The following is a 26,747-nucleotide window of genomic DNA, read 5'->3' as shown; positions in this document are numbered from 1 at the left end:
TTTTGAATTGCAGAAGGCAAAGGTCCTGTACTGAGTAGAAAACCAAACGTGCACCTGGGGACTGAAGTGGGTTTCAAGTCCTTGTGCTTCCTAATTTTTGAGTGTTTAACGGCTGGAGGTGGGAGGTGTTCTCTGATTGCTATGTAAATCTGCCTCTAGAGTGACATAGAGAAACTTGGAGATGCTCTTGCAAGTTCATTGTGAGCCAGCAAGTGAGTTTGTGACCTAATAACTCTTGTGTTGGGGGCTCCAGAGTACTGCAGGTGGGATCTCCCGAGGACTGATTAGAGGAGGAGAACCATTTCCCTCGACCTGCTGCTCTGGTTGGGGGGGTGTTGTTCTGGTCATTCTGGCTAGAAAGGAAGCTGAGATGATACTGTTTTTGTGATGCTGTTTTCAACGTCTCTACTTTGTGCCATAGCTTGGAAAATCTGCCCTATCTCCATTGCTTTTTGGCTTCTGTAAAGCCAGGGATGCGCTTGCCTCCGTTTCAGGGAGCGTAGGATCAGATGCAAAACCTGTTTGAGAAACAGCAGTACCTATGCTGTGCTTGATTGCCACTGATTGCTGAGGCACTGATGAGTACTGCTGGTTCTGTTGATGACAAGTATAACTAAAATGAAACATTTTCCAGGTGAAAATGAAAAGTTAATGTTTGTTGCGACTTCTGTGGTCGGAAAACGAACAAAATATTCCCAGCTTAAGTGAGGGCAGGTGGATGACTTTAGGGTAAGACATTACTGGATAGCAGTCATTTCCAATGGTGCTAGCAGGAAGGCAGTCTTCACAGGAGGAGTTTTGCTGAGAGCTGATTGCTGACTTTTACTCTTGAAAACTTCTGGTCTTGAGCACGTCTGCCGCTAATTTAATTTGGTGCCTATTTCTGTTATTAGTGGGTTAGACAAGTAAGTAACTGTTCTTTATTCACCTGCTTACACCCACCATCTGTTGCATCTATGTTTCCAAGGGTCTTGTTCTATTAAAGCACTCGTCATATGGAACCCGTGTGTGTTTTTAACCATTTTTATTGACTTCTGGTTTTGCCTTTCTCTGTGACTTGTGTGGTGGGACAGAACTGCACAAAACAGACAAGATGTGGGCACATAATGAATACGTAAAATGGCAAATTTGATTTTTTTAACTTGTTCTTTCCTAGGGAATTCCAACACGGTTTGCTTTTTAATTTGCTTTTTTGACTACTTCTGAGCGTTCAACTTCAGCCATGTCATTTTGTATGTATGCAGTATTACTTGCAGAATGAACTGTAAAGAGGGTACTAAAGGCATGCAGAGGTGTTTTAACACCCTGGGTGGGGATGGCCTGATGAGTATGTCGGGTATGCTGTTCTGTGGAAGCCTTTCCAGCTGTTGCTTATTTTCCTTTCCAGTTAGCTGTCTGCTCATTGAAACCCGGATTCTTCTTCAAAGTCACCTCATGGTATGAGGCTGTATTTCAAGGACTATATTTGTTGCTATAAGTAAGCCAGAACGCTTTCATTATGGTTGTCTTTTAGAACAGATTTGTGATACGTTGTCTGAAACAGCCTAGCATAAGAATGGGTTTCCTAAGCAGCTTATATTCACAGCGAAAGCGTTAGTGGTTTCACATGCTCCAGACATGTTAACCTTAAGTGTGTTAGGCTTTATCACTTGCATCCCCTGTTATGTTTCTGCACCATAACACCTCTATTTTATGCATTTGCTGCACAGCACTGTTTTCTTCTCGTTTAACAGCCATAGAACCCCAGCCTGGTTTGGGTTGGAAGGGACCTTAAAGCTCATCCAGCTCCAGCCCCTGCCACGGGCAGGGACACCTCACACTGGAGCAGCTTGCTCCAAGCCCCTGCGTCCAACCTGGCCTTGAACACTGCCAGGGATGGGGCAGCCACAGCTTCTCTGGGCACCCTGTGCCAGCCCCTCAGCACCCTCACAGGGAAGAGCTTCTGCCTTAGATCTAACCTGAACTTGCCCTGTTTCAGTCTGAACCCATCACCCCTTGTCCTGTCACTACATGGCCTTCTAATCCTGCATGCTTGAGACAGTGGCCAGCCTGACCCGTGATCTGGAAGCTGACTGCCTGATGGAGGGTCACGGAGCAGGAGTGAAGCAGCTCTGCTGAATCCATGGCCATGTCTGTGTGTGTGTGAGCAGCAGCTACTCCTCTCCTTTGACAGGATGGGCTCTCTGGGGCTGTAATGAGCACCGTGCCCCTCACCTTGTTCATGCTTCTCAGCCTGCACGGTGTTGTCATTCACTGGAATTTCATGGATTTGTCAAGGGAAAACAATAATTGTCTAATGTTGAATAAAATGCGAAGTAAGTGTTCATTGAATTAGTTCAGGCTCCTGCAAATGCTGATTAAAACACAGCTCTCAGTAGGAAAGAGGTTTATCATATAAAAAGTATGTCCCAAAACTTACACCCGGTGACAAAGACTTCTATCACTGCAGTGTAATTTTCCGCTGCAGCTACTAAGATGGGTTTGTTGCTGAAGCGAAGAATAAGGTGGTTTTCACACAGTAGCCTAACTCGCACCCCAGTATCGATACTGGAGCCAAGGCTGTGTGACATGGTTGTTAATGGGATGGAATGGCCCTTGCTGAGCTTGTGGGTGATTAATTAGATGGAAGGCAGGGGTGATCTCTGGTAGGTGCTCAGCAGGCTCAAAGAATGGGCGGAAGGGAACAGCAGGAACTTGAAGGACAACTGAAAACTCCAAGCCTGTGCAGCACTACAGGCTGCAGACACACTGGCCAGGAGCAACCTGTCTTTCTTGTTCTGGGCTCCTCAGTGCAAGACAGATAAGGAGCTACCAGAGAGGGTCCAGCAGAGGCCACAAGGATGCTCAGGGGTCTGGAGCATCTCTGCTGTGAGCAGGGATTGCAGGAGCTGGGCCTGGTTAGTGCAGAGAAGAGCAGCCTGAGAGGGGATCCCATCAATGCAGGTCAGCATCTCAAAGGTGGTGCCAAGAGAATGGGCACAGACTTTTCAGTGGTGCCCAGCGAGGTTGTGGAGTCTCCCTCTCTGGAGCCATCCCAAACCTGCCTGGACACGTTCCTGTGTGCCCTGCTCTGGGTGGCCCTGCTTTGGCAGGGGTTGGGCTGGATGAGCTCCAGAGGGCCCTTCCAGCACTGATGTGCTGGGATGCTGTGAACTCTGCACAAAGGAACTCGAGGGTCCTGGTGATCAGGGAGATGAAATGGACCAGCCCTGTGCCTCTGCCCTGTATCCAGGTGTCTTAACCCAGTATGAGAGAGACTGACAAACTGGAGAGACTCCAGCAGAGCACTGCCTGCGCTGCTTGGGGGGGGGCTGGAATACACGGCACATGAGGACAGGCTTGGAAAATGGCTTTGTGTGGCCTGGGGAGACCTGAAGGGGACTCTGGCTGCAGCCTTTCACTCTGTAAGGGTGTCTAAGAGGCGAAGGTGGGTTCTTCAGGTGCACGTGACGGAATGGGTGTCAGCTACTGTATCTGGTTTGTGTGGTGAGGTTTTGGTAGCTGCAAGAGATTCCCCTGTGTCCCACAGAGCCAATGCAGCCGGCTCCAAGATGGACTGGGCACTGGGCAAGGCTGAGCCAGCTGGCAATGGTGGTAGGGCCTTTGGGATAACGTAGCTGGGAGGTGGAGAAAACACCTTGCACAGCTGCAGCCAGGGAGGAGTGAGAACATGGCAGAGAAACAGCTCTGCAGACACCAGGGTCAGTGCAGAAGGAGGGGAGAAGGTTCTGCAGCAGAGATTTCCCTGCAGCCCATGGTGCAGCCTATGGGGATGCAGCTGTGCCCCACAGCCCGTGGAGGTTAATGGGGGAGCAGATTTCCACCTGCAGCCCATGGAAGTTAATGGGGGAGCAGATTTCCACCTGCAGCCCATGGAGGTTAATGGGGGGGTGGGTTTCCACCTACAGCCCATGAAAGACCCCATGCTGGAGCAGGGGCATGCCCAAAGGAGGGTGTGACTGTTGGAGGATTCATTTGGGAGAAGTTCAAGCAGGACTTGTTTCCTGTGGGAGGTTTCCCACGCTGGAGCAGGGGAGGAGTGTGAGGAGTCTTCCTCTGAAGATGAAGGAGCAGCAGAGACAAGGTGGGATGTACCAGCCCCATCCCCTGTGCTACTGGGGAAGAGGAGGTGGAGAAACAGGGAGTGAAGTTGAGCCTGGGAAGAAGGGAGGGGTGGGGAGAAGGTGTTGTAAGATTTGGTTCATTTCTCATCACCCTGCTGTGGTTTGATTGGTAACAACTCAATGTCCCCCAGTGGGGTCTGTTCTGCCTGTGCTGGTAACTGGTGAGTGTCTCTCCCTGTCCTTGTCTTGACCCACGAGCCTTCTGGTGTATTTGCTCTCCCCTGTGTGGCTGAGGAGGGCAGTGACAGAGCAGCTTTGGTGGGCACCTGGTGTTAACCCAGCACAGGTACACCAAGGGAAGTCCTGAGTGGCAGTAAAGAAGTGCTCTCAGTGAGAAGGGTGACACCTTCCCTGCTTTCCCATAGGAACTGGTGGTGCCCCAAGAGGTGATGGGGTCTTGGTCCTTGCAGAACTTGCTTGGTTGAGGCCTAGAGGAACCTCCTGTAAAGGTGGTCCTGCTCTGAAGTCTCTCAGAGCACCAGAGCTCATTCCCAGTCTAAGTCACTCTATGATAATGCCTGTGTTAGATTTCCTAGCCAGTTATTTTTGGCAGCTAGAGGTGGAGGCTTAGCTAAAGTGAAGACGTAGAACTTTGAATTGTAGTAGTTTTAGAAAGACAGAACTTGACAATGGAATCGATTCAGGTGGTACTTTACCTTGTTTGATGTACAACTTCTACCCTTCTTGGTGTGGCAATCGTCTGGGCAAACACAGACTTGGGATGCGCAATCTCTGTCTCAAATGGAGAAGGTGAAACTCGGGGTGTTTCAGCTGCCTCTGTAAAACAGCTGGCTGTTCTGATTGTGCCAGGCCTTTGAATGAGTTTGATTTTAGAGTGACGAGGTGGTGGTTCTTGCTCAGGAAACCCCCTAAGTTTTGTTGGGTGTGCTGTTCTGAAATGATTCCATCCCGTGTTACTTCTGTTGTCTGAAATGATGAAGAGCTGAATGCCTCAGCTGGGTTTTTGTGTTCTCCGATTACATTTTGGACAAGTATTACGTAGTTTTATATGCAAACTCACCTGGAACTGTAAACTGTTAAAGAGGAGATCATGTTCATAGTCAAGGTGCAGTAGAATTAACTCCAATTCGTATCTAAATCAAACTTAAATTTTAAGTAACTCTAGAGCGAACTACCACTGTAGTCGAATCACTTTCAAGTAACATTTCAAGACTGCAGAAGGTAAGGCGGTTGTGTCACTGAACCATTGCGATTTGTGGGCTAAATGGCACAAAACCAGGCTTTTCAGGCTGAAATGTTAAAGTAGCAGTTGACCTCTGGCTGTCATGCACAATGCTTTCATGTTTTCAGTTCAGCTTCTTCCAGTGATCACGTTATTCAAAGCTGAGAGACTTGTTGGCAATTGGGAAGATGGAAAACCTTGGGCTTGTTTGTTAATCTGTGAGTAAAAGCAGGGTGTCAGTAGTGTGTTTTGAAAAGCACTAGGGAAGAGAAGAATCTGCCCAGGTCACTTGAGGATAATATTTCATGTGTTCCATAAATGGGTTGATTTAAAAGAGAAAAGACATTCAACTTTCTGTTCAAAACGCATAGGTCACTTGATGGATTTTTATTTAACCATTGATTTCCATCCCAAAGTAATTTGGGAAGAGTAGGAGATGAATTGCCTATGAAATAAGAGATCTCATTCAGCATTTTCTAACAAAACATAATGGAAATCCTGAGTGAATGAATGTTAAATTGTATACAGAAATATATTGCATAGCCTTGTGGTCAACAGAAAGTAACGTGACCATGAATTGAAAGCCTTTATTTAGTGGAACACCGCAATATTTTAGCATCTAAACTATTGGAAAAAGATACCTTTCTTTAGAATAGTAGGGAGCAATGTAAAATCTAACCCTAAAATGAGTTCTGTAAGATGAGATTTCAAGGTGGTGGAGTAAAATCTAATGCTGCTGCTGTTCTTGGTCATTTCGAGGTGAATCTTTATTTTTAACTGCCTGTCTCGCATCTGTGTAATGAAAAAATCCTCTATTTCAGTCATTTTCATTCTTTATTCACTGCTGATTTTAAGGCTGTTGGGGGAAGAAAATATAGGGAGAGAAGTTCCAGTCACTTGTAGTTTCTCTTGTGTAGCATGCAGGTCATTGCAGTGACTTTAAAGAAGATTGGAATCCCCTCCCAAAGGTTGGGGTTTATTTAAAACGCTTCATTGTAAAAACAGGGGGGTTTATTATTTTTACTTAGTTTCTGTTATGTTTTCATTCCAAAATGTTTCCTGAATGGAAATGATGTTGTCCAGCTTCTAGAACACACTGAAAAGAGGGGATTATTACATGGGTGTTGTACCGGCGATGACTATACACACCTCACAGGATGCTCAGTCTCACTAAGACTTGGTTTCCCATTCAGGAGTATCTTTGAGGCTCGTATGTTACATGACTGAATATGAAAAAGGGTATGCTGTCATAAAATGAGGAGTATTTCAACTTCATACCTCACAGACATTTAATTTCATTTGGAGTAAGTATGCTTTACTCCCATTTATCTGACACCTTTTGCCCTTTTTTTTTTTTCCCTTTAATACGTTCATTTCCTACACTTACTTCTTTAAAACATAAATCTGGCTGCAAATACACTTCCACAACACTATCTGTTAGTGTTATCGATTATGAGTTTTCAGGACTAGTTTATATTATATCATAATAGCCCTTATTATATGGCACAATTGCCTTATTACAGAACGAAGGAGAGGAATAAGAGGTATATAATGCACTTCCATGGTTTTGAGGTGGAAGGAATTTTGTTATCTAAGGCTTGGTTTAGGGTGTTGTGAAGTGTTTGGAGCCTACTGGTGATTCTTACATACGGAATTTTAACGTACGACCGCGGGATGTATCATTAAAAGAGGATCATGAATACTCTAAATGCATTCAATGTAAAGTCATCTTAATTAAGAAAGCAACTCTTCCAATAATTTCTAGGTGTCATTAAAAGAATCTCCTCAGCAGTTCTTTGAGTGCCTGTTCCTTTCTTCTGCAGTGCTTAGCAATAGCTTGTTTCATGTCCCCTTCTGTATCACACCTTCCTTTTTCCACACGGTTGGCTCTTTCCTGTGTGGACCCATTCGTTGTCCTCACTAGGTGCAGTATGTGTTGGTGTTTGTTTGATAGCTGTAATGCTAGCATTAAAATGGGTTTTATTAAAATGTAAAGCTTCCTTTTTCTAGCGTCGATTTTATTGTTCTCGCATGAATGTCTCAAATTGTGTATAGCTGTTTTCTTAATTACCAAAAAAACCCTTAAGAAGAAATTGCAGGTGGACCCAGCCTTTACCATGTTAACAGTATTTTACCGTGGAAGAGACTCATTATTTTGGCATTCTGTTTGGGTACCAGTATAGGTGCTGTTTTGAGACATCTTCTGTAGATGGCTATAGAACAGGAAATTGCTCTATACTTGGGAAATACTAGTGTGGCTTCCATTAACTTGTTTGTCTTGTGATTTCATCTGTAAAACTCTTCTCCCTGCACCATCATTAGCAATATTAAGCCAAAGGTACATTTATTGTTTTCTCCAAAGGATAGAATGTGTAAATAGAAAATGTGTTGAACCGGTCTTCTTCCTTTCAATGAATGGCATGGGTTTACAGCTTTTGCTTTTCTACTCTTTATAAACCTTATCAAGAAGCCAAATACTGACGTACTGAGAAGCCAATCTGATACTATTTTCTCATGATTTCTTTCCACACAGGTGGAGAACGAACTTGTGGTGTACATGAGCTGATCTGCATCCGGAAAGGTAAGCGGTGATTTGGGAAAGGAAGCTTCTTGGCCTTGTGAGTAGTACTGGTGAGAAACCTGCTGCGTAACGTTTCTTGATCTTAGTTCTGCATCTTGGCGTCGCGAAATCTTTTGATCCCGACACTGTCAAGGAAACAAAGAAAAAGAAGGAAATGAAATGTGAAATTCCAAAATTTGCTTTATCTCAAGCAGGAAAAACGTGCTCGTCAAATATTCATTGAGTTGGATGGAAGTTTCCAATGTTGTTCAGCTGCGATAGGAAACCACAGCGATTTGATCTTTGCCTTGTCCAGATAGCTGTAGGATTCTTAATTTTAGAAGTAGTAGTTGTGTCGATATATGTTTAAATGACTGCTGTGATGGACTGGCACGCTCTGCCTGTGCTTCCAGTTGAGATCCTGATGACTGAAAATTCGTTGAAAACAACTGTAGCAGTAATGAAACCAGGAGCATGAAACAGAGCTGTGCTCAAGAGAGGACTTTCACAGGTTTGAAGCTGAGCTGCAGTGACTGAAACTGGGACTTGGCAGAACAGCTCTGCTGATACAGTGATTAGACACAGTTCTGTTTTCTGTCCCTTTTGCCAGCCCTATCCCCCTTTCTGCATGATTGCTGTTGAATATCTGTGTTCTGAAAGCTAATCTTAACCAAAACTCAGAAAAGGTTCTTTGAGGGCTGGTTCCTTGAACTGACTCACTGTCAGTGACAGTGCTTGCAAAAGGTGTGGTTGGAGAGGAGGAAGACGAGACTCTTGACAATAACTGTTAGACTGGCTCAATAGTGTTGTCAAAGCACATCCTACGTGGTGGGAAGTTGTTTTGTTTGACCTCTGAATAGAGCTCAGTTTCCATTGCATTCACTTCGGTTTTAGTAAAGTAACTTTTTGGAAACATTTGCTTAATGTCTCCTAACCTCAGCATCTGTTAATTTTGCTAATTCCTATTCATTTCGGTGATCTTAAGAAAACCCATTTTTCTGTGTTCTGGGTGGCAGTGCTCTATGGGTTTTAGTGTTGTTGCTGGGAAGCTACAGTGAAAGCTCTACAGGGTTTTTTTTTAAGGTTCTGTATTATGTTTGAACATCAGATTCTAAGCTCCATTTGTCATTGATGCGATATTATGAATGTTTTGTTTGAACAACAGTTGCATGAAGCCCGTGTTTTACGTTGGTGGTTATAAATTAACACAGGGATAAGTGAGTAAAAGAGGAATATCCCCCTAGCCCCATTTGTACCCGCAATACGTTGGTTTCCTTTTTTCCTTCATGCGAGTTTCCATGTGTATTCTAACCTATGTCCAGTCATCTTACTGGCAAATTTCCCCCTGTAGTGTGGGAGCGGGTGCGTTCGTGTATCCCTCTCCTTACTTGACGTGTATGTATAAAGCAGAAGGTGCTTGCCATTGTACTATGAATCTTCCAGTCATGTAGTGTTCTGGTTCTTCTGTCTAAGACCTTACGTCACCTGCTAGGCATTTCAAGATGTTTTTATTGTCTGATCAGTGGCTGGGCTCCCGAGGATTACTTTATTTGCCAGTCGTCTCTGCCTGCTTGTTTGCCAGGATGGAAGTGCAAGATCCATATTGTACTTCTCAGAATAGGGAGCCCTTTCCAAGCTGAGAATTCCTGGCTGCCAGCAGTCTGGAGCTGGTCGGATCAGGTGTTGCAGCTCTGTCCTTAATGCCCCTGGGTACTCACTTCAAACTTACTGCAGGGTGAAGTTGAAAGGTTTTGTGGTGTGGAGATCTGCCTCTTTGCCATCTCTTGGCTGTGCTGTGAAAGCCAAGCCTTTTGGGTTCCTGAGATTACTCAGTTAAAGGTTTGCTTCTCTTTTGGCGATTTTCCTAATACAGAGGTGGTTTAGAGAGAGTCGGGAGAGTTCCATTAAGGTGTTCCTCTGGTTATTTGCTATGGACTTTGAAAGAATTTGGTGAACTTGGGATCAGGCTTCAGGAGGATGCATCCTTTTTGTCTGTGTAGTGCTCTGTATCTAGGTGCCAGTCTGCCATGGAGCTGGCTTTTGGTAGGTGCACCAGTACTTTAATTCAGGCTGTTCTCAGGTTCTGTTTATAGAGAGAAGAGAGACTTGTGACGGGCATTTACAATATTGAGGTATAACTGAAGAAAACCCTTTTGTGGCATATTCTCATCCCTGTAGTATTCAGTGTATGGCATGGAAGTGGCACTGAAGCAGAAAATGCATAGCCATATTATTTTTAGGGTTCTCTCACCTTTCATAGTTGTGTGTTTTGGAAACAATGCAATGTGATGCTTCCAACTCAGCAGTGTGTTTGGTATTTAATTCATGGAGATGCAGCTGAGTAAGGTCTGAGTTGCCCAGATTTTTAGGAATGATTTATTAAGCCCTTTTTTTCTTTCGCAAGATGCTCTTTCTATTCTCGTGACAGCCTCTCATAGGAAATTATTCAGCACACTGCCTGTGTGCCTAATACTGGAACAGAAGTGCTCTTCAATATGCAAAAGAAAGAAGGTGCAAAAAGACAATGTCTTTGGCTGACAGCAGAAGATGTCGCTAGTAATAATAGCTGTGAAAAGATAAGAAGGTGTGAATTTTTGTCTTGGTAGAGGTGTATTTTGAGTAGGACTATGTCCTCTTTAATGTTCTGGTCAGCTGTCCTCATCCATTTGCATGTATTGGAATGTGAAGTTGCCAACTGAATTTAGTTCTAATGGAAAGAAAGTCATCTTTATTCATGAGTTTTTATAAGCAGAAACATTGTTTTATTGAAAGTCAGCTGTCTCACATGCAAGTTCTATTACTGGTTTCATGCTAGTCTACACTAAGGAAATGCTTCTGAAAAAGAAACAAACCAGATTTCCCCCTTTCTCCTGTCATTCAGTGGGCAGAAGTTCATCAGGAGAAAGGTAATACCACAGACGGTAGCAAGGATCTTTTAACTAGGTAACCTCACAGTAATGTAAAACTTGATAAATAGATGTTGTTTCTGCTCATTTATAGGTTCAGAGCTGAACAGTAAGAAGTGAAACCACACTTTTTCAGAGAGAGGAATAAAACCTTCATTTAGAAGCACACACAATTAAAGCTACTTCTGTAATACAGGCAGGAAACAGGAATTTGTTCAGAAGTGTGCACTAGTTAATTCGAAGTAGGCAAATACGTGGTTTGCTTCCCAGGCTAGAAGAAACGGTGTTCTTTATTCCGTGAACACCAAACTGAACAGATTTGGGAGATACAATAGAAGCATGGCTACATGTTAAAATTGAAAGTATACATGCTAAATATATATACTATATATTGATCGATTGATTGTTGGCTTGGCTTCGCAGGTGAAGATTTGGGAAGGGCTTACCCGCACTTCCTACAAGTACGATGAGGACTAAAAGGGCAGTGTGGGACTATATATTTATATATACTAAATATATATATACTAATTATTTCCCTCTGTTGGAAAGCTGATCTGTGTGTATACATTTCAGACTAGAGAAAAACTTAGTATGAAGTAAATGGATTTCTTTGACATTATTGATGCCCATACAGGAAGGAAAGTTACATTTCTGTGTGTCCTGGAGTCTTCTGGAAAGCTCCTGGGCTCAGTAACTCCAACTATTGTAGTCGCTTCCATAGCAAGTCTTACGTGTAAGAATTTTGCTACATCCAGAGGCTGGCATTTCTTCCCTTGGGATGTTCACTAACCACTTTTCACTACTCAGTACTTTGCTGTGCATCCGAGGTGCTCACTGCAATCCGTCCGCTGCTCACCGAAACCTGGTTGCTCAGGATTCTGGATCTTGGATTGCCTCACACTGTGCTGTTGATTGTCGTGGTTGATAGGAAAAATGATTTTTATTACGTGGATCTTTGTTTTCCACGGAGAGCTGCTTTGCAATAGCTGTCAACTTTTAAACCACAAGTCTCTAGACCCCTGCAGGCCTGCAGTACTTTTGCACTGGGAGGATTATTTGAGAGTGCCTTTAAAAATCTAGTATCACTGCTGTTTTCTTACCCGCTGCGTGGAGAACAGCCGTGTAACATGCTGTGTAGTTGCCCCAGATTATTGGGATTTGCAGGTAATCAAGATGATTCCGTGATCTGTGTCTATTGCAAGTAGCAGCGCGATGCTTCATTCGCTGGTTCTTTCCAGAGAGTTTTTTGTTGTGGGATACTGCTTAGTAGGAGATGAATTCTGTGTTGGAGAGAAAAGGCATTGAGGGACTGTAACTCAGCAGGGGTGGCAGGCTGACAACTTCCTCAGCCCAGAAGGATTTGGGAATTAAAAGATTGCTGTCCAAATTTCAGTCTCCATCTCGGACTATTGCGCCTGTTATTCCTAAAGTCTGTCTTAGACCTGTGGGTGTTTTGGAGCTCAGGGCTCCTCTTTCTCTACAATTAAATCCATCTCCAAAAGACAGGTTCAGCATGGTATCTGACCAGAAATGGAAAGGAATCCTGTAAATGGCAATCTGCAGAGGCAGTGCTAGCATTGCAGCAAGGGGGTTTGTGCTGTTATGGGTGTGACGAGTTAACTTGCTGAACCCAGCCCTTTTTAATGCAAACTATAATATATGAAGCATACTGAACTCTATTTGATGTAAATATTTAGCCAAGTAATTGAATTGCTCCTAGTAAAATGAAATAAATCGGATTTTTACAGTTAAAATACATTTAGGCTTTCTTCCTGGGTGAAGGAAGTCCTGGAATCCAGATGTTAAAACACTTTGGTTTTTTATTAGTCCTTGTTATTAGATATGAAGAAAATGAGGGGAAAAAGCAGCTTTCCTTTATCTCTGTAGCACGGCAGATTATCCTTCAGCCAGTGTGAAGGGACATAGGCCAGATGGCTTTTATTCCTGATGACTTTCCACTGGAACAAAGGTGCCATGGTAGCTGGACCAGTGTAGTTGTCATGATACAGTAATTCCAGTCAGGTTTTCCATGGGAAAAACACATTTTTTTATTTTTTTTTTTTTACTTAATGTTAGGTATATGACTTTTTTTAATAAATTCATCTTTAAATGGCATCGTTTATCACTGCAGAGAATGTGAGTTTTCTGTTTTACCCAGTATTCCTTTGAAAGGTTTATAAATAGGATTTTGAAAGGGCATCTTTATTCCAAATAGGAAGTGAAACGAACACTTCCAGCCTGATTTCACTCTGTCAGTCTTTCCCAACTTGTGAAAGGTCCCTGTTGCTAAAAATGGCTCCTAATTTTCTTACGTAGGAAACGCAGTGCTCTTTTCAGTTCTGTTTTGGAATTCAGTGGCTGTTTCACTTTATGTTCACTGAAAATTGTATATCACTCAGAGCAGCGTAGTGGATATCGGAAGTGCTGAAATCCAGGTAGCTCATGGAGCGTGTGCTTGTACCGGAGAGTGCATAATCTTGCTGCGTAGCAGTGCAAGATGCAGGAGGAACCCATAGAAAGGAGCTTCAGAAGACTAGCACTATAATGTATATTTAACACAATACACTGACAAATATAGCCATTAGCAGTGGGCTAAGTTAAGAAGTCAGTGCTGCAGAAGAAAGGCAGAATGCAGTTTGAATTGAAGGGGGTAGCATCTTCAGACAGAAAAGTTTCAGTTTTGATGTTACCTAAATGTAGCTAAAAAATACACAACATTCATAGATGAGATTTAATCACACGTTTTGAGTTGAGCTAAGCCACTTTGCCTGAGGCTTCTTTTGGCACAATAGAGAAGCAGCAGGTACATTTGTGAGAAGGTATTACGCAGCATGCCTGTTGTATATGAGAGAAAGAAGGATGAATGCGAAATAAAACAGTAAGGATAGGAAATACGTTTGTGAATTTGCCTTTTGCCATGCTTAATAAAATGTTTAGAGGGAATTTCTCGGTTCACTGTCGTTGATTTTTTTGCAGAAACATCAGGTAGACAATTTCTCTATGGGAAAGAATCTCAATAGTAATGTCAGCTGCCATGTAGAGTTTATCTTGCTTGTAACACAGTGCAGTCGGTCAAGAATTTAAGTCTTCTGGCACAACACTGGATAAAGTATTTCCCCTTGTAGGTACCTTTGTCCAGGTAAACTAAGTTCTGTTCACGTCAACTACAACAGCAAACAGGCAGATAACTCTGCTAAATTATGGTGAAAGTTGGTGTATTGAGTTTACCTTGTCACAGAAAAGCTGTTTAGAAAGAGCACTGAATCTTAGGTAGCCTTTAAATTGCTCTTAGAGAAGAGACCACCCTCTGTAAGTAGTCCTACACTTGAACTGCTGCATGCAAAATACAGCGCTTATTCCTCATGAGCAATCAGTCAGACCCGAGTGTTTCACTTCTGAGCTGACTCCGAGGTATCGGAGGGGTTGATTTGTTCGTTTCCATTGTGACAGGAGTTGTCTGTGAGGAATAAATATGTACTGTGAGGAGATAAATAGCTGGAGCATGGAGAAAAGGCAGCCCAGGCGTGAAGCTCATTTTTTGGCTCACTAACCTGTTCAGCGTCTTGAAACCACCTTCTTCTCTTGGGCAAGCCGGGAAGCTTGCAAAGTGACAAGCAGCAGTGAAGGGCGTCTGGATGAAACCGTTTCTGAGTCGGACAGCACGGGTTGTGGTCACGTAGTGTGAAGATGTGATGGGGTAAAAACTAAGAACAATCAATAACTCTTCATCAGGGCTAAATCCAAAACAATTTAAAGGATCTTAAAAGTCTAAAATACCTTAAATCAAGTTGTAAGAAAAACCCCCAAAAGGGTTATGAATAAAAACATGGTCACATTTTTCATTTCAAGTGGGTTTGTGCTCAGCTCTTAAAAGTAACAGGTTCTTTTGGTCATAGCCCTGGTCGCTTAATTTGTGCACAGAGGAGATAGTGTTGCATTTGTAAATGAATAATTAAAGTCTCCCTCCCTAAGATAACCGTGTGGCTTTGGACATCGCTGCCTAATTCAGCAGTGTGATGTGGAGGGTGAGAGCTCCCGAAATAACTGACTGGATAGTCAGTATAATTGGGGGGCTAGATCCATATTAAAAACATTAAATGCTTTTTAATTTAATATTAATATTTAATGTTTGAAACATCCAATGCTTTTAATGTGCCTGGGGGTGTTATTTTGGTGATTCGTGTTTAACGATGCCGTTACTTTCTGACGAGTTTGAAACATCTTTTGGAAAAGAGAAACTCTTTAATAACAGGGGAGTTATTATCCAAAAGAAGATGCTAATTTGGTGCTTGAGATGAGGCGATGGTAAGTTTCTGTGTTCTAATAATTCTAATCCTAGCGACGATGCTGATAGAAGGGAATTAGAGTGATGTTAATGTAATACCTCTGTGATGACTGTAACTTTTCCATAGCCAGCAATTCAATTAGCCTTAATAACTTTGCAGGAAGACATTTGGTCTTTTAGTATGCCTAAAACTGGGTTATGTTATTGCGAATTTCAAACGTTCGTTGCCGTTTTTCTTAAGAACTGAGGGTAATGATCAAGTTTATCAGTTGAACAGTTGAATTTGAAATATGACTTCGAGGAACTGTTGCCTTTCTGCTGGTTTATGATTGTAGGAGAAACCACTGGGAACCTCTGAGAGTGAGTTTTCAGAATGCTTTTCATGGTGCAATCAGTGCTCAAACTGATCAGAATTTATGACACTGTGTTTTGCATCAAAATAATTCTGGTGCTCCCTGTGGCACAGTTGTATTTTACATGCAGAAAAGAACTTCCTTTTTCCCTGCCTGCGAAGCAGAACTGCTCGGTGCTTCAACTGTGAGAAACTAATGGAAGGCCTAATGTGATGCGTAAAATCTTTATTCATAGCTGGGAATCCGTACGCATTCACATGTGGAAAATGCAAGTCCAATTTGTTTTATTTTGATTTTTTTTTCTTCCTTCTGGCTTTATAATGGTAACACATTAAAGGATTTTAGCTTAATAATATCCTTAATCTGTGAACAGGCATTCTAGAAGTCTTTACGTGGATGCAAATTGATATGGAAATGTAATTTTCAAGTCCTGTGTTCACGCTGAATGGCGTAAATAATGAAGTAGGCTCGCTGCAGCTAGAGTTTCATTCTTTTTGTAAGGTACCAGCCAATGCTTTTTTTTTTTTTACACTCCAGAAAGATGTCATCAGATACTGTGTTTCCATAAGGAATTATGCAGTTTGCACACAGTGTATTTTTTAACTAATGAGGACCCAGGAAGCACTCCAGAAAAACCCCCAAAACATTGTGTTTTCAAGTTACTTTGAGGTTGTGGTTCAGCTCCTTGAGCCCACATTGGGATGGGTCAAAGCAGCCTTGATTGCTGGACAGTGTAAGCATAAAACCCCCTTAAACCTACAGCTTTGAACGATCAAACGTGAAAACAAGTGATAAATGCTCCATCCCTGGCAGTGTTCACGCTTCAACAGAGCTTTGGGTGACATGGTCTCGTGTGAGGCAGGGGGTTGGAACTGGATGATCTTGCAGTCCTTTCCAACCCAACCCAGCCTGGGATTCTGTGGTGCTCTGAATACCACAAAGTGTGCCTTTCGTTGAAGTTGTTGCCCAGTTAGTGTATCCTGTTAAAAGAAAGCATTCACTGTCCTTTATTGTGCATCAAGGAACAACTGGAATTCAGTTCAGTCTCCTCACAAAGCAGTGAGTTCAGGCCCAGTGCTCCAAGAATAAAGCAGTTGTCCTCATAGATCAGTTTCTGTCATCCCATTTTATCTGCCTGCTCTTCCTCATGTGTCTTCACAGTTCCTTCCTCCTGCCTTTTCTGCTGCTGCCGCTGTCTTTGATAGGCGTTGCAGAAGAATGAAGATTTTTCTGCTCTTAGCCCAGTCTCTAGGCTCATTTGGGTTAGAATCAATAATTCAAAGAACACTGGATGTTGTTCCACTAGCTCCAGACATTCCCTGTTGTCCATATGCAGCCTTGGGAGGGGAAGGAGCCTGCCTACTGGCAGCAGAACCTTGGGAGACTTCATAGCCTCATAGAATCATAGAATCGTTAGGGTTGGAAAGGACCTTAATATCATCTAGTTCCATCCTAGTTCATCTTTTCCATCTAGTTCATCTGTTAAACCTTGGGGTCACAAATGAGTATATGCAAACAGAGGCTTTTGGCCCATCACAGAGTTTTCCTGTATTTAGGAAGGCTCCATGAATGAGCACCTGACACATGCCAGATGTTCCCCTCTTCATCATGGAGCACTAGTGCTTTTGAAGAACTAAAGTACAGAACACCGATAGAGCGGTGAGGTTTCTTCCTTCAGTTCGTGCTTGGTCATGGCTTATTTTGTGTTGAAACAGAGCACCTAACAAAAAGGGTAAGGCAGTTGCCATAAAGTTCAGCTGTAACAAGTGATTTCAATGAAATTGCGGGCAACTCCAAGCAGATTCCTGGAGGGAATATCAGGTAATCTTAGTAGGATGTGCAGCCAACGTCTTCTGTGAACAAAGGGATTTTTCCTACCCCTATTTATTCATAATAGTAAAGAAGTTTTGGCTTCCTTTCCGTTCTGGTGCAGAATAGAATTGCACTTTCCTCCCCGTGTTGCTCTGCTTGGTGCAGCAGGACAGCTCCATCCTAAAGGACTGGTGAGGAGCTCTCTATGGAGTTCTGTGTTTCTTCTCTACTGTCTGAGATTGAAGGTATTGGAGGCGTGCTCCTCCCTGCTGTACTGTTTGTTCTGGCCCTCTTCAGCAGTTATACTGTGTTATGGTTCATGTTCTGTCTTGGACTTTAGTGGGTTGGAAGGTAAAGGTCACATTTGGAAGGTTTCCAGTTATTTCTGGCTTTGCCTCCAGTTCTGCAGAAGACGGTGTTCCCAGCCTAACCCTGTTGAGAATTGCTTATGCTTTTCCCAGTTTCCTGATAGGATCTAACAAAAGAAGGAAGGCTTTTACTCAAGCTTGATTTTGCCTAAGTAGAGGCTCAGTTTTGTCCTTTTGGGACATCTTCGGTTGCTATTCTGGCGTTTCCTCAGTCGGTTTGTCAGGATGGGTAGTTCAGAGATACCGGAAGGCTCCTTTCTGTGTGAAAATGGTCAGGCTTCTAGGCACAATGTTATGCGATCGCTTCTGCTCAGAGGTAAAAAGTGAAGCAAATCCTCAGTTTCAGGTAGGTCTGGGCGTCCAGCTAGAAATAGAAGTGTGGATCTGGCCCATTCCATAGAAGGATTGGGGAAGGTTTCTTTTCCAGTTCTTAAAACCCACCTGTATGCTTATTTATGGGCAGCACCACAAGCGCAAATGTTCCTGGCCTCCCACAGCACAAACTGAGGAGGTTGTGGAGCTGCCTGTGTGTCTCAGCCAGCGCTTCGACACAGATGCACGAGTCCAGGTTTACAGAGGGCATCTGTAGACTGATTTCATTGGGAAGGCTCGTGGGGCAGTAATTCACAGTTCAGCCCTCTGTTGGAAGAAACTTCTTCTCAGTGAGGTGACCCTCATCTCCAACTGGAATTTTCCTTGAACACTGGAACAGGCTGCCCAGGGAAAGATGTTGTGGAGTCTCCTTCCAAGATCTTGGAGACATTCAAAATCCCTTTTGTAAATAGAAAAAGTTCAACTGGACGCATGTGTGAAATCCTGGCTTTCATCCAGTAACATTTCATCTAAGGTGTTCTGTGTGTTGAGGCTGCTCCAAGGCCTCTTCTCCCTCTTTGGAATGCAGGTTTGAGACATGTCTGATGTAGCAGGCTATACTGTTTATGAATTGATCAGCACACTATTAATAAACCAAATAACAGATTGATTACCTAATAAATATACCACTATGAATCACAGTTCCGTAATGCCTTACACTATTGTTAATTGCAACCATATATTGAGTTCTGTCCCTTTCTCTTACAAACTGCACCCAAATGTTGTTGAAGTATAGATCTATAGCACTTCAGTTTAACCTCTCACACAAACTTGCAACTAACACCCTTCCAAGAAGGATGCTCTTGGCGTCTTTCCAGCGTGCTCTATCAAAACCCAGCCTTGGCATCTGGTGATAATACCTCCATCGTCTGCAGAGACCCTGCCTTGTTACGGATCCTCCCTTAGGTTAGGACCAGTTACATTTCTGTTCTTTGGAAAGAGGATTAAACATTAACTCAAATTTAAGGGCTGTGGGGTTTTTAGTTGTGTCTTGCACATATATTTGGAACCTCAGTAGTATTTATTAATGATCAATTCTGATAACGTAACTTTTACAAGACTTCTGAAAATGTGTTTCCTTCTGTTTCTTTTAGTATCTCCTGAGGCAATCGGATTCCTGTCTGCCGTCGGGGTGTTCATTGTTCTCATGTTGCTGCTTTTTCTATATATCAATAAGAAGATGTGTTTTGAAAATGTCAGTGGTTTCCCAGATCTTGATTCGGGATACACTACAAGAAAGAATTCACAAGAGAAACTTTGTAAGTATCTGAAATGCAGTGTACTAACCTTAATTCTGAGAACCCATTATTACAAGGATGTGTAGAAACACACAATCACTTGACTCAAGTGATGAACACACGGAATGTTGACTTTTCCTGTGACTGCAGTATGTGGGAAAGGCAGAAACCACAGAAATTTGACGGCTCTATAACCAAAGAGTTGGCATTTAGGTATGGGAAGCTACTTCTCTTGCACTATGAGAAGGCTCTTGAATGGATTTTAAGCATTCCCTAATGGGGTACAATTAAATCTTCTCGAGTACATTTGTGAATGGGATTATTTGTTTTTCACTCAGCCTGTTCAAAGCCTTCAGCAACCTATTGGAGAAGGCCTTGCATTTACTCCCCTGGAAAACTGGAGAGGTTTTCTTCCCCTTTACCTCTTTAAAAGGAGCAGTTATATATTTTCAGGTTTTTTGGAGGCGAAGTTCCCCTCCCCCCCCCCCCCCCCCCCCCCCCCCCCCCAAAAAATGAAGTCTTCATGTTCCAAAAGATCTTACCTTATGTATCCTTAACCAAAGACAACGGGTATTTGGGGGTGAAGAAGTTTCCATAATGCGTGTTTTAGGGCAGCTATCATGTGAAAAGCTTGTTTTAGTGTGACACTGATGAAAGGACATAATATAAATGTCTCACAACTTCTTCCTTGCAGGTTAGAATTAAACCCCCATATTTCCACCTCACACAGTTGTCTTATTTATGAAAGTAATGAATTCTGTAATGGCTAGTTGGTGCTGCAGTCGATGAGCGATTATGGTTTTGCTGGTTCATTTCAAGACACTTAGCTGCTTTCTTATTATTTTCAATGGATATTGAGTGGAAACAGCAAAGCTGCAGCTTCCTCTGGTAAATGTGTGGAGTTTGAGATGGGAGCAGCACGTAGCTCTGAAGTTGGAGAAACGGAGCTGATCCGTTTGTGAAGCGGAGAACCTTTCGGGATCCGAAGTTGCTGCTGAACAGGTTGGACAGATGGCGTTTTTCAGGCACCTCCACCAAAATCTGAGCCTCCCCTCTGTGTCTTCTCTGGTGGACACGCTCAGCAGTGCTGTGGATGATCTGACCAGCGCTGTGGGAGAGGTCGGCTACAGTGTAGCCGATTCGGTAACAGAGCAAGTGACAAACATGCTGAATGGCCTTCGTGCAGAAGGTGACAGCTCCAGAGCGCAGAACGATAAACCTGTGGAAGGCAGAGAGGAACATACACCATCATTAACTCAGGAAAGTCATGTGAAAGCGAAGAGAGGTACTGCAGAGCACAAAGAGACTCATTATTGTAATTCATTAGGTCCAGTACAAAAAGGTACAGGTCAGGATAGAGTATCTGACCGTGGCACGGACAAAAACCAGCGCGAGTCAAAAGGCACAGATAGCGATAATCGTTTAAGTGATACCGAAGTCACTCAGGATTTGAAGACTGCAGGAGGACCTTTTAAAAGGGAAGCGGTAGGAGGAAAGGAGTGTTTTGTAAATGATAAGTACTTAAAGGATAATAACCTGAAAAGCAATCAGTTTACTACGGAACAACCCATTGAGGAACAAGGTAATTCCCTACGTGCAGCACCAGGTAATTCTCAGAATCACTTGAACAGAAAAGTCAAAGCACGGTCACCTGGAGCAGATGCTGAGGCTTCTGACAAAGTGCACGCTATGAATGTTCCACAGGATTCAGAAACAAAACTTGACGTACAGAAGCCGCAATCAGCAGACTCCAGCTTGACGAAGATGCACGATGAGCACCCCAGTGGCATTAATGAAGTCAAAGGAAAGAAATCTGAAGCCTTTTTGGGTAGAAAAGGAAAATCCCTGTCGAAGGGTGAACATGGTGTGGGAACCCCAATTGCAGAAGTGGGTCAAAAGAAAAACTCAAAGAAATCAGGCAGAGAGCTGTGTAATAAGAAGACAGCAGGAAAAGGTGAGGAGCCCGTCAGCAAACTGCATTCTTCAGCCTTTCCTGAAACTTCTGATACTTGCTACTTTCTTCCCCTGCTTCACACATCTAATAATAGTGCTTCCTGTGGATGAATGCAGGCTCTTTCGTCAGGACTTCTTTCTCTAATTATATTGCTATTTCTTGGAAGTTCACTACTTTTTAAAGTATGATTTAAGGGAGCTGGTTAATAAATGCCTTTCCTATGTTCTAACTCTTCTACATGCAGTTTTTCTCACTTTCTCTGCAGTGCCTCGTGTGGTTTCTTGTGAAAACTAAGGATTAATACTGGAAATGAGCACTTGTTCTGTGAAAGTGGGTTTCATGTTGTGTATTTTAAAAGCATTGCAAAAGAAAGAACTTCTGTTGCATGGACGTTGTGGTAGATGTGCAGAATGTATTTTGGGGATATGCAAGGTAATGATTCCAAGACACAAAACTCCGTGAGAAGAGGCAATTAAGTGATTTTAAGTATAGAAAGAATGGAATGAGGCTTGTCTTAAAGTTGCAGTCTTGCACAGAAAACCCGTGTGTTGTCGATATGGATGCTGTGCGCGCTGGCTTCAGCATCCAGTCTTAAACAGTACGACAATGGAATTGCAGTAGTAGTTTGTAAGTAACAAGTACAACCTTGCATTTTTACACAGTCGTTGTGCAGGCCATGCAGTGAAGGTTTAGAAAGCAGCACAGGCTTTTCCAGCGATGCTGTCTCTGTAGAGGAATAACTGTTTTTGTAATACAAAGGGGGTTTTAATTTGATTTAAGAGGTGGTTTCTGTGTTTGTGTGATAAACTGGGATCTGATCTGTTATTTCTTCATGTAATACATTATTTGTGAAGTATGTTTTTTTCCTTGTGTGGTTCAGAAACCGGGGGTTGGACTAAATGACCTTGAAGGTCCCTTCCAATCCAAGATATTCTATGATTCTATATTCTCTTATAAAAAATGGCGTTTGGCATCCCATAATAAGCAAACGAATAGCTTTCAGTAGGTTAATAATTACCTATGACCTGCGTTAGCCAAGTAAAGGGAAGGTTTTACCAGCACCACGAGTTCTCTTAGGCAAGTTTCCAGCTAAGATGACAAACTCAAAAGGCAAGTGGGGAGGTGTAAAACCCTGAGGGTTTTTTTAGTCTGCAGGGAGCTGTTTTTCCCTAAGAGACAGATTTATATTGTTCGTTTCAAACCTGCTTGCATGGGTAGCTTGTGTTTTAGCTTTAGTGTGGTTGAAGTTAAGGTGTGGCTCAGGACTCGGAATGACAGCGTGCATCCTTCTTCTTGTTTCATGCTAGGAGCTGGAGAAAAAAGACCTGGTGTCACGGAGAACTTCTGGATGCTTACAAATGTCAGTATATTATTAGAGACAGGACTTCCAGCACTTCCTTCAGACATGTTGCTGCCCTGTTCTGCACCATTCCATTCTTTATGCAGGCTGATTCATGAACCTGATTTCCTATTTGTGAATGCATCTTTTTGTCACGATAAATAATGCATCTAATACTGATGGCACTAGATTTTATTCCTGCTACGCCCTGCTTTAATTACACTTGTGGAAATCTGTGGAAGTTTCCTAGGTGGCAGGTTTCAACCTGTTGAGGGCCTTACGAGAGAGAGGATTTTACTCTTGTACCAGCAAAGGAGGCTTCTTTTTCTGGGCAGCTTCTTTCAATGAATCTGATAGCCAGAGGATATATCCTGCTTGGTGTGATATTTTCAGTAAGTGATCAGCGAAACTGAACGTGCTTTGTAGTCATCCATGCAATGGGAAGAACCATATCGGTTATGCTTGAATTCAAGTTGAAAGATGTAGCTGCTCTGTTAAGTCACCAGTTTTCCTATAAAGACTAAATCAGGATTACAAACACATTGCCTGCGGAACTGGTAGCACCATCTGCAGTTGAGGTTTCCTGACGCTTTCCGTTTCAAGACTGTCTTTTCAGTTCCCTGAAACTATTTGCCAAACTCGAAACGCTTGGGATGAAATTTGGCATGCTTTCTGTCTGAGAGCCTTTCGGTGGCGGAGTTTTTTGTTTGTAAATCTGTTTCCAGGAGTAGACTATGGGATAGACATGCTGGTTATCAGTGTAAGAAGTAAGTAGCTTTCACGTCTGCTTCACTAAGATGCTGTGGCACCTTTGTATATTGGAATATGTACTTGAAATGCGGGAGAGCGCTTTTCCCGTGTCAGAGATGCCCATGCTCTCCTGTGGAACAAAATGTTCGACCAAGCTGTAAATCTTTGGAAACGTTGCTGTTTGAAAAGGCAGAGTAAACGCTCGTTATAATTTGCTGATTATGTTCACTAGCTGTTCCATTGGCACTCATATGCATCACTGTAGGAGCGGAAGAACAGAGTCAAGTCTTCTCCTGCTTTATGATACTTAGGTCCTGTTCAGACTTCCAGTGTCCTTTAGTAGGGTTGAGAATAAACATGACTTACGTGAGGACAGAAACTTCCTGAACGAATGTGACCTGATGCAAGTGGTAGACTGGGATTTGACGTAGGCTGAGTGACAGCTAGGAAGAGAGCTGATAACATTATCTGGAGGTGGAGGGACTAAGGGTGAAGGACTAAGGTTACACGAGTAGCTGGTTTAGGTGCAAGTAATAGAATCTGTGAATGAATAGACAAGGAGAATAAAGAGGAAATCCCCATAAGAGACCTAAAGTGGATGCTTGGAGCAGGAGCCTGGACTATGGGGCAAGGAGACACGAATTTAGGATAAGGTTCTACTCAGATAAATGTGATTTTTCAGAACATGTCTTACCTAAGCTTGCAGCATAGGCTTTTCTTTGTGAGTGCAGGGGAGAAATAAAGCTCAATGGGAAGCGGTTTTACTCTTCTCTAGAGGCTTCCCTGAAAGTGGGAAGGATCTCTGTAGTAGGAAGAGGCAAACCCTTAACTAGACGGCTGCCCGAGGTTAAGTTACTTAAATTTTAAATGGCTGAATTATGGACAAGCTGAATTCCTCCTTTACTTCAAATAGCCGAGCAGAGGAGTGAGACTGACTGGGCACGAAGGAGGAGACTAATGGGAGGGGAAATGCAGAACTGGAGCTAAGGACAGGGAGGGGACAGGTGGCATAAAAGCAGGGAGTGGAGAAGGGGTTGAGCATGGCTGGATAACGTATTTGACAATATTCCCTTGCAGAATTAGGAGCTGAAACCCAGCATTATTGGCCTCTCAGAGCTCTGCTGGTAACAGAAATCCATTGACAAATCGTATAGTTGCAGAGGTTGGCTTTCAGGGTAGTGGTAATGCTGACCTTTAGCGCGTTTACAGGAACTTGCTTTCATTCCTCTTAGTGTTCGAGATGTACAAAACCTCTGCGTGGCATGTTAAAATCGGAGAGCATCTGTCTGAGGTGTGGAAAAGGGAGGAGGAAACTTTCCTTTTACAGGAATAAAGCTGCAGCTGAGTCTTTGACTTGTGGGAGGAAGTCATGCTGGAGATGTAGCTGGAGAAAGTTGGCAGCAGGAGCGGGCATTATGGAACGGGTATCAAAGAATTAATGAGATAGATCCCTCTGTGTAATTTTTGCTGTTGCCAGATGTCTGCAATGAGAATCTTCATTAATGTCAGTTATGGAACAAGTGGCTGTTTATTGTAAGTTAAATAATATCGTGCATGAAAACATCCTTCATGAGCATTTTCCCATTTGTTACTGTGAGTTTAAGCACTACTGACACAAATATCCTAAGATGACTTTGTTGTAGGCTTCTCGTTGTCAATCGGTTTCGTTTCTATGTTGCATGCTGGCAGCAAAAATCAGCTGGGAATGGAGGATCGGGAGCTGCCTTTTTGATACGTTAGATATCCAAATGTAATGTTGGGTAGTGTTGGATTTCCTTTACGTAAAGTATTTTAAGCTTTTTCTTACTTAATGAAGGTCTTCAAGAACTTGAGTGTGTGCTGCCTTATGTAAATTGATCCATTTTCTCTTGAATAAGTTTTAGAATGGTTTTTTGGGGGCTTAATGAATTTTCAGTTGTTCTAGGAAAAAATAGCTCTCACCAATTACAGGATCACATAATACTTGTAATTACAACAAGATGATCTTTAAAAAATATTCGAGAAATTTTAATTGAAATAGCGTAAATATCTTCAATTATAACCTTTGATGGTTATTTTCTTGTATTCTGTTTTGAGCTGTAGTCGATTTGCTTTATTTTATTCAAACAGACAACTCTTATATGAGTAAAGACCAGCATGGTTCATCATCTGAGAGTGAAGATGAAGCACTGGGTAAATATCATGAGGCCTTGTCTAGAACCCAGAGTTCCAGGCTGCCAGTGGTGGATGGCAGACAGCAAAAAAACTATGTATGGGAAACCAGACAAAAATATAGTCCCCTGTCCGCAGAATATGATGGATACAGTAGTGAAGCCTCAATAGATGAAGGTAAGAGTGATTTAAAAGCATTCCTTTTATTCCAAATTTCAGAATGATGTTCTGGATAAGTAAGTCACGTACAGCTTGACTTGTAAATGGTCAACGTCTGTAAGAAATATCCAGATACCTTTTATATTTGTGCATGCTCAAGACAAAGAAAAGAATGGCAGAGACTTGTGCACATTCATGCAAGTGATGCGGTACCTTGTTATATGAAGTTTTGTGCATTTTATCATCAGTAATTCTGTTTTGGGGGGAATTTAAAGCCGTTTTGATTTAGGAAGGCAATACGGCAACTCTTGATGAATTCTGTGGTATTATAAATACAAAGGCAACCTGTTACTCATCTCTTGATAAGCTGTCATCTCAGCAGAGTAACTGGAATTGGTTATTGGTTACAGTGCATATGGTCTTTGCAGTGTGCATTACTGAAATGTTCTCTATCTTTTCTTGTTTTGAAATCGCAGGAAGAAATTATCACAAATAGTAGATGAATATCTTTTTTCCATGGCATTAATAACTCTGGCTGTTTCCTTTGTGGTATATATTTCTTGATTTTAAGTTAGGGTGACAATCTGATATAGAGGTGGAGAATTCTGCTGTCGGTATTGTGTCAATATGCTTTCTGTGCTTGAAAATACGTGAGAACTGTGTCTATGGCCATTTTCTAGGTTGAAAAGTGAGCTTTTGTTACATAGAAGATTCTGATATAGATGCTGTGTTATAGTAAGATATTTGTTGGTCTCCTTTTAATATGTTAAAATGCAAAGGTTTTTTACTAATTGATATTTTCATGTAACGTGATACACGTAATCCTTAGATATCTGTCCTCAAATGTTCTACACAGCCCGGAAGTGCTCGCAAATGTCCGAGTTTCTATTATGTGATGTAATTGAATCATATAAAAGTCTGTTTGCCACTGACATTTGAAATCAGTGCATGCTCATTCACGCTTCCAAGTTAAGACTCAAAGGATGTGAAAGCCATGATTGAAGTAAGTTGCAGAGTCAGGGGATTATTTCCTGATCATCAGAAATACTGGTTCTTTCATTTGCTGTGATCTGGTAGGAAGGCATGGGAGTCTGAGTTCCAGCAAATAGGGAAGGAGATGCAGAAGTGGGAGCAGGTGGTAAGATCTGATCCTGGGACGCTGTGATGGACCAGGACGGCAAGGAAGAGGGATA

At 42.6% G+C, this 26,747-nt stretch overlaps 1 protein-coding gene and 1 long non-coding RNA gene across 6 annotated transcripts in view; one reads left to right on the top strand and one right to left on the bottom strand.

The window, feature by feature from the left end:
* Positions 1-26,747, bottom strand: part of LOC130593409 (uncharacterized) — a 139,114-nt gene that overhangs the window by 26,958 nt on the left and 85,409 nt on the right. The gene's annotated exons all lie outside the window — the stretch shown is intronic.
* The window catches only part of SYT14 (synaptotagmin 14), a 76,025-nt gene that overhangs the window by 4,615 nt on the left and 44,663 nt on the right, over positions 1-26,747 (top strand). For 2 of the 5 annotated variants that reach the window (XM_057398507.1, XM_057398505.1), the window contains exons 1-4: positions 4,010-4,084; positions 7,841-7,888; positions 19,058-19,222; positions 25,354-25,572. In XM_057398507.1, coding sequence (XP_057254490.1) covers positions 4,063-4,084; positions 7,841-7,888; positions 19,058-19,222; positions 25,354-25,572 — 454 coding nt within the window. In that variant the 5' untranslated portion in view covers positions 4,010-4,062. Of the gene's footprint in view, positions 1-4,009; positions 4,085-7,840; positions 7,889-19,057; positions 19,223-20,135; positions 21,156-25,353; positions 25,573-26,747 lie in introns of those variants that run through there. The other 3 variants (XM_057398506.1, XM_057398508.1, XM_057398504.1) reach the window with 3 other exon arrangements.

The sequence above is a fragment of the Pezoporus wallicus genome, unplaced genomic scaffold (genome assembly GCF_028554395.1).
Source record: "Pezoporus wallicus isolate ANWC-B61680 ecotype Strahan unplaced genomic scaffold, APGP_CSIRO_Pwel_v1 contig_11493, whole genome shotgun sequence".
NCBI lineage: Eukaryota > Metazoa > Chordata > Aves > Psittaciformes > Psittacidae > Pezoporus > Pezoporus wallicus.
The sequence above is the reverse complement of the archived record's forward strand: the minus strand, read 5'-3'. Positions and strand labels throughout refer to the sequence as shown.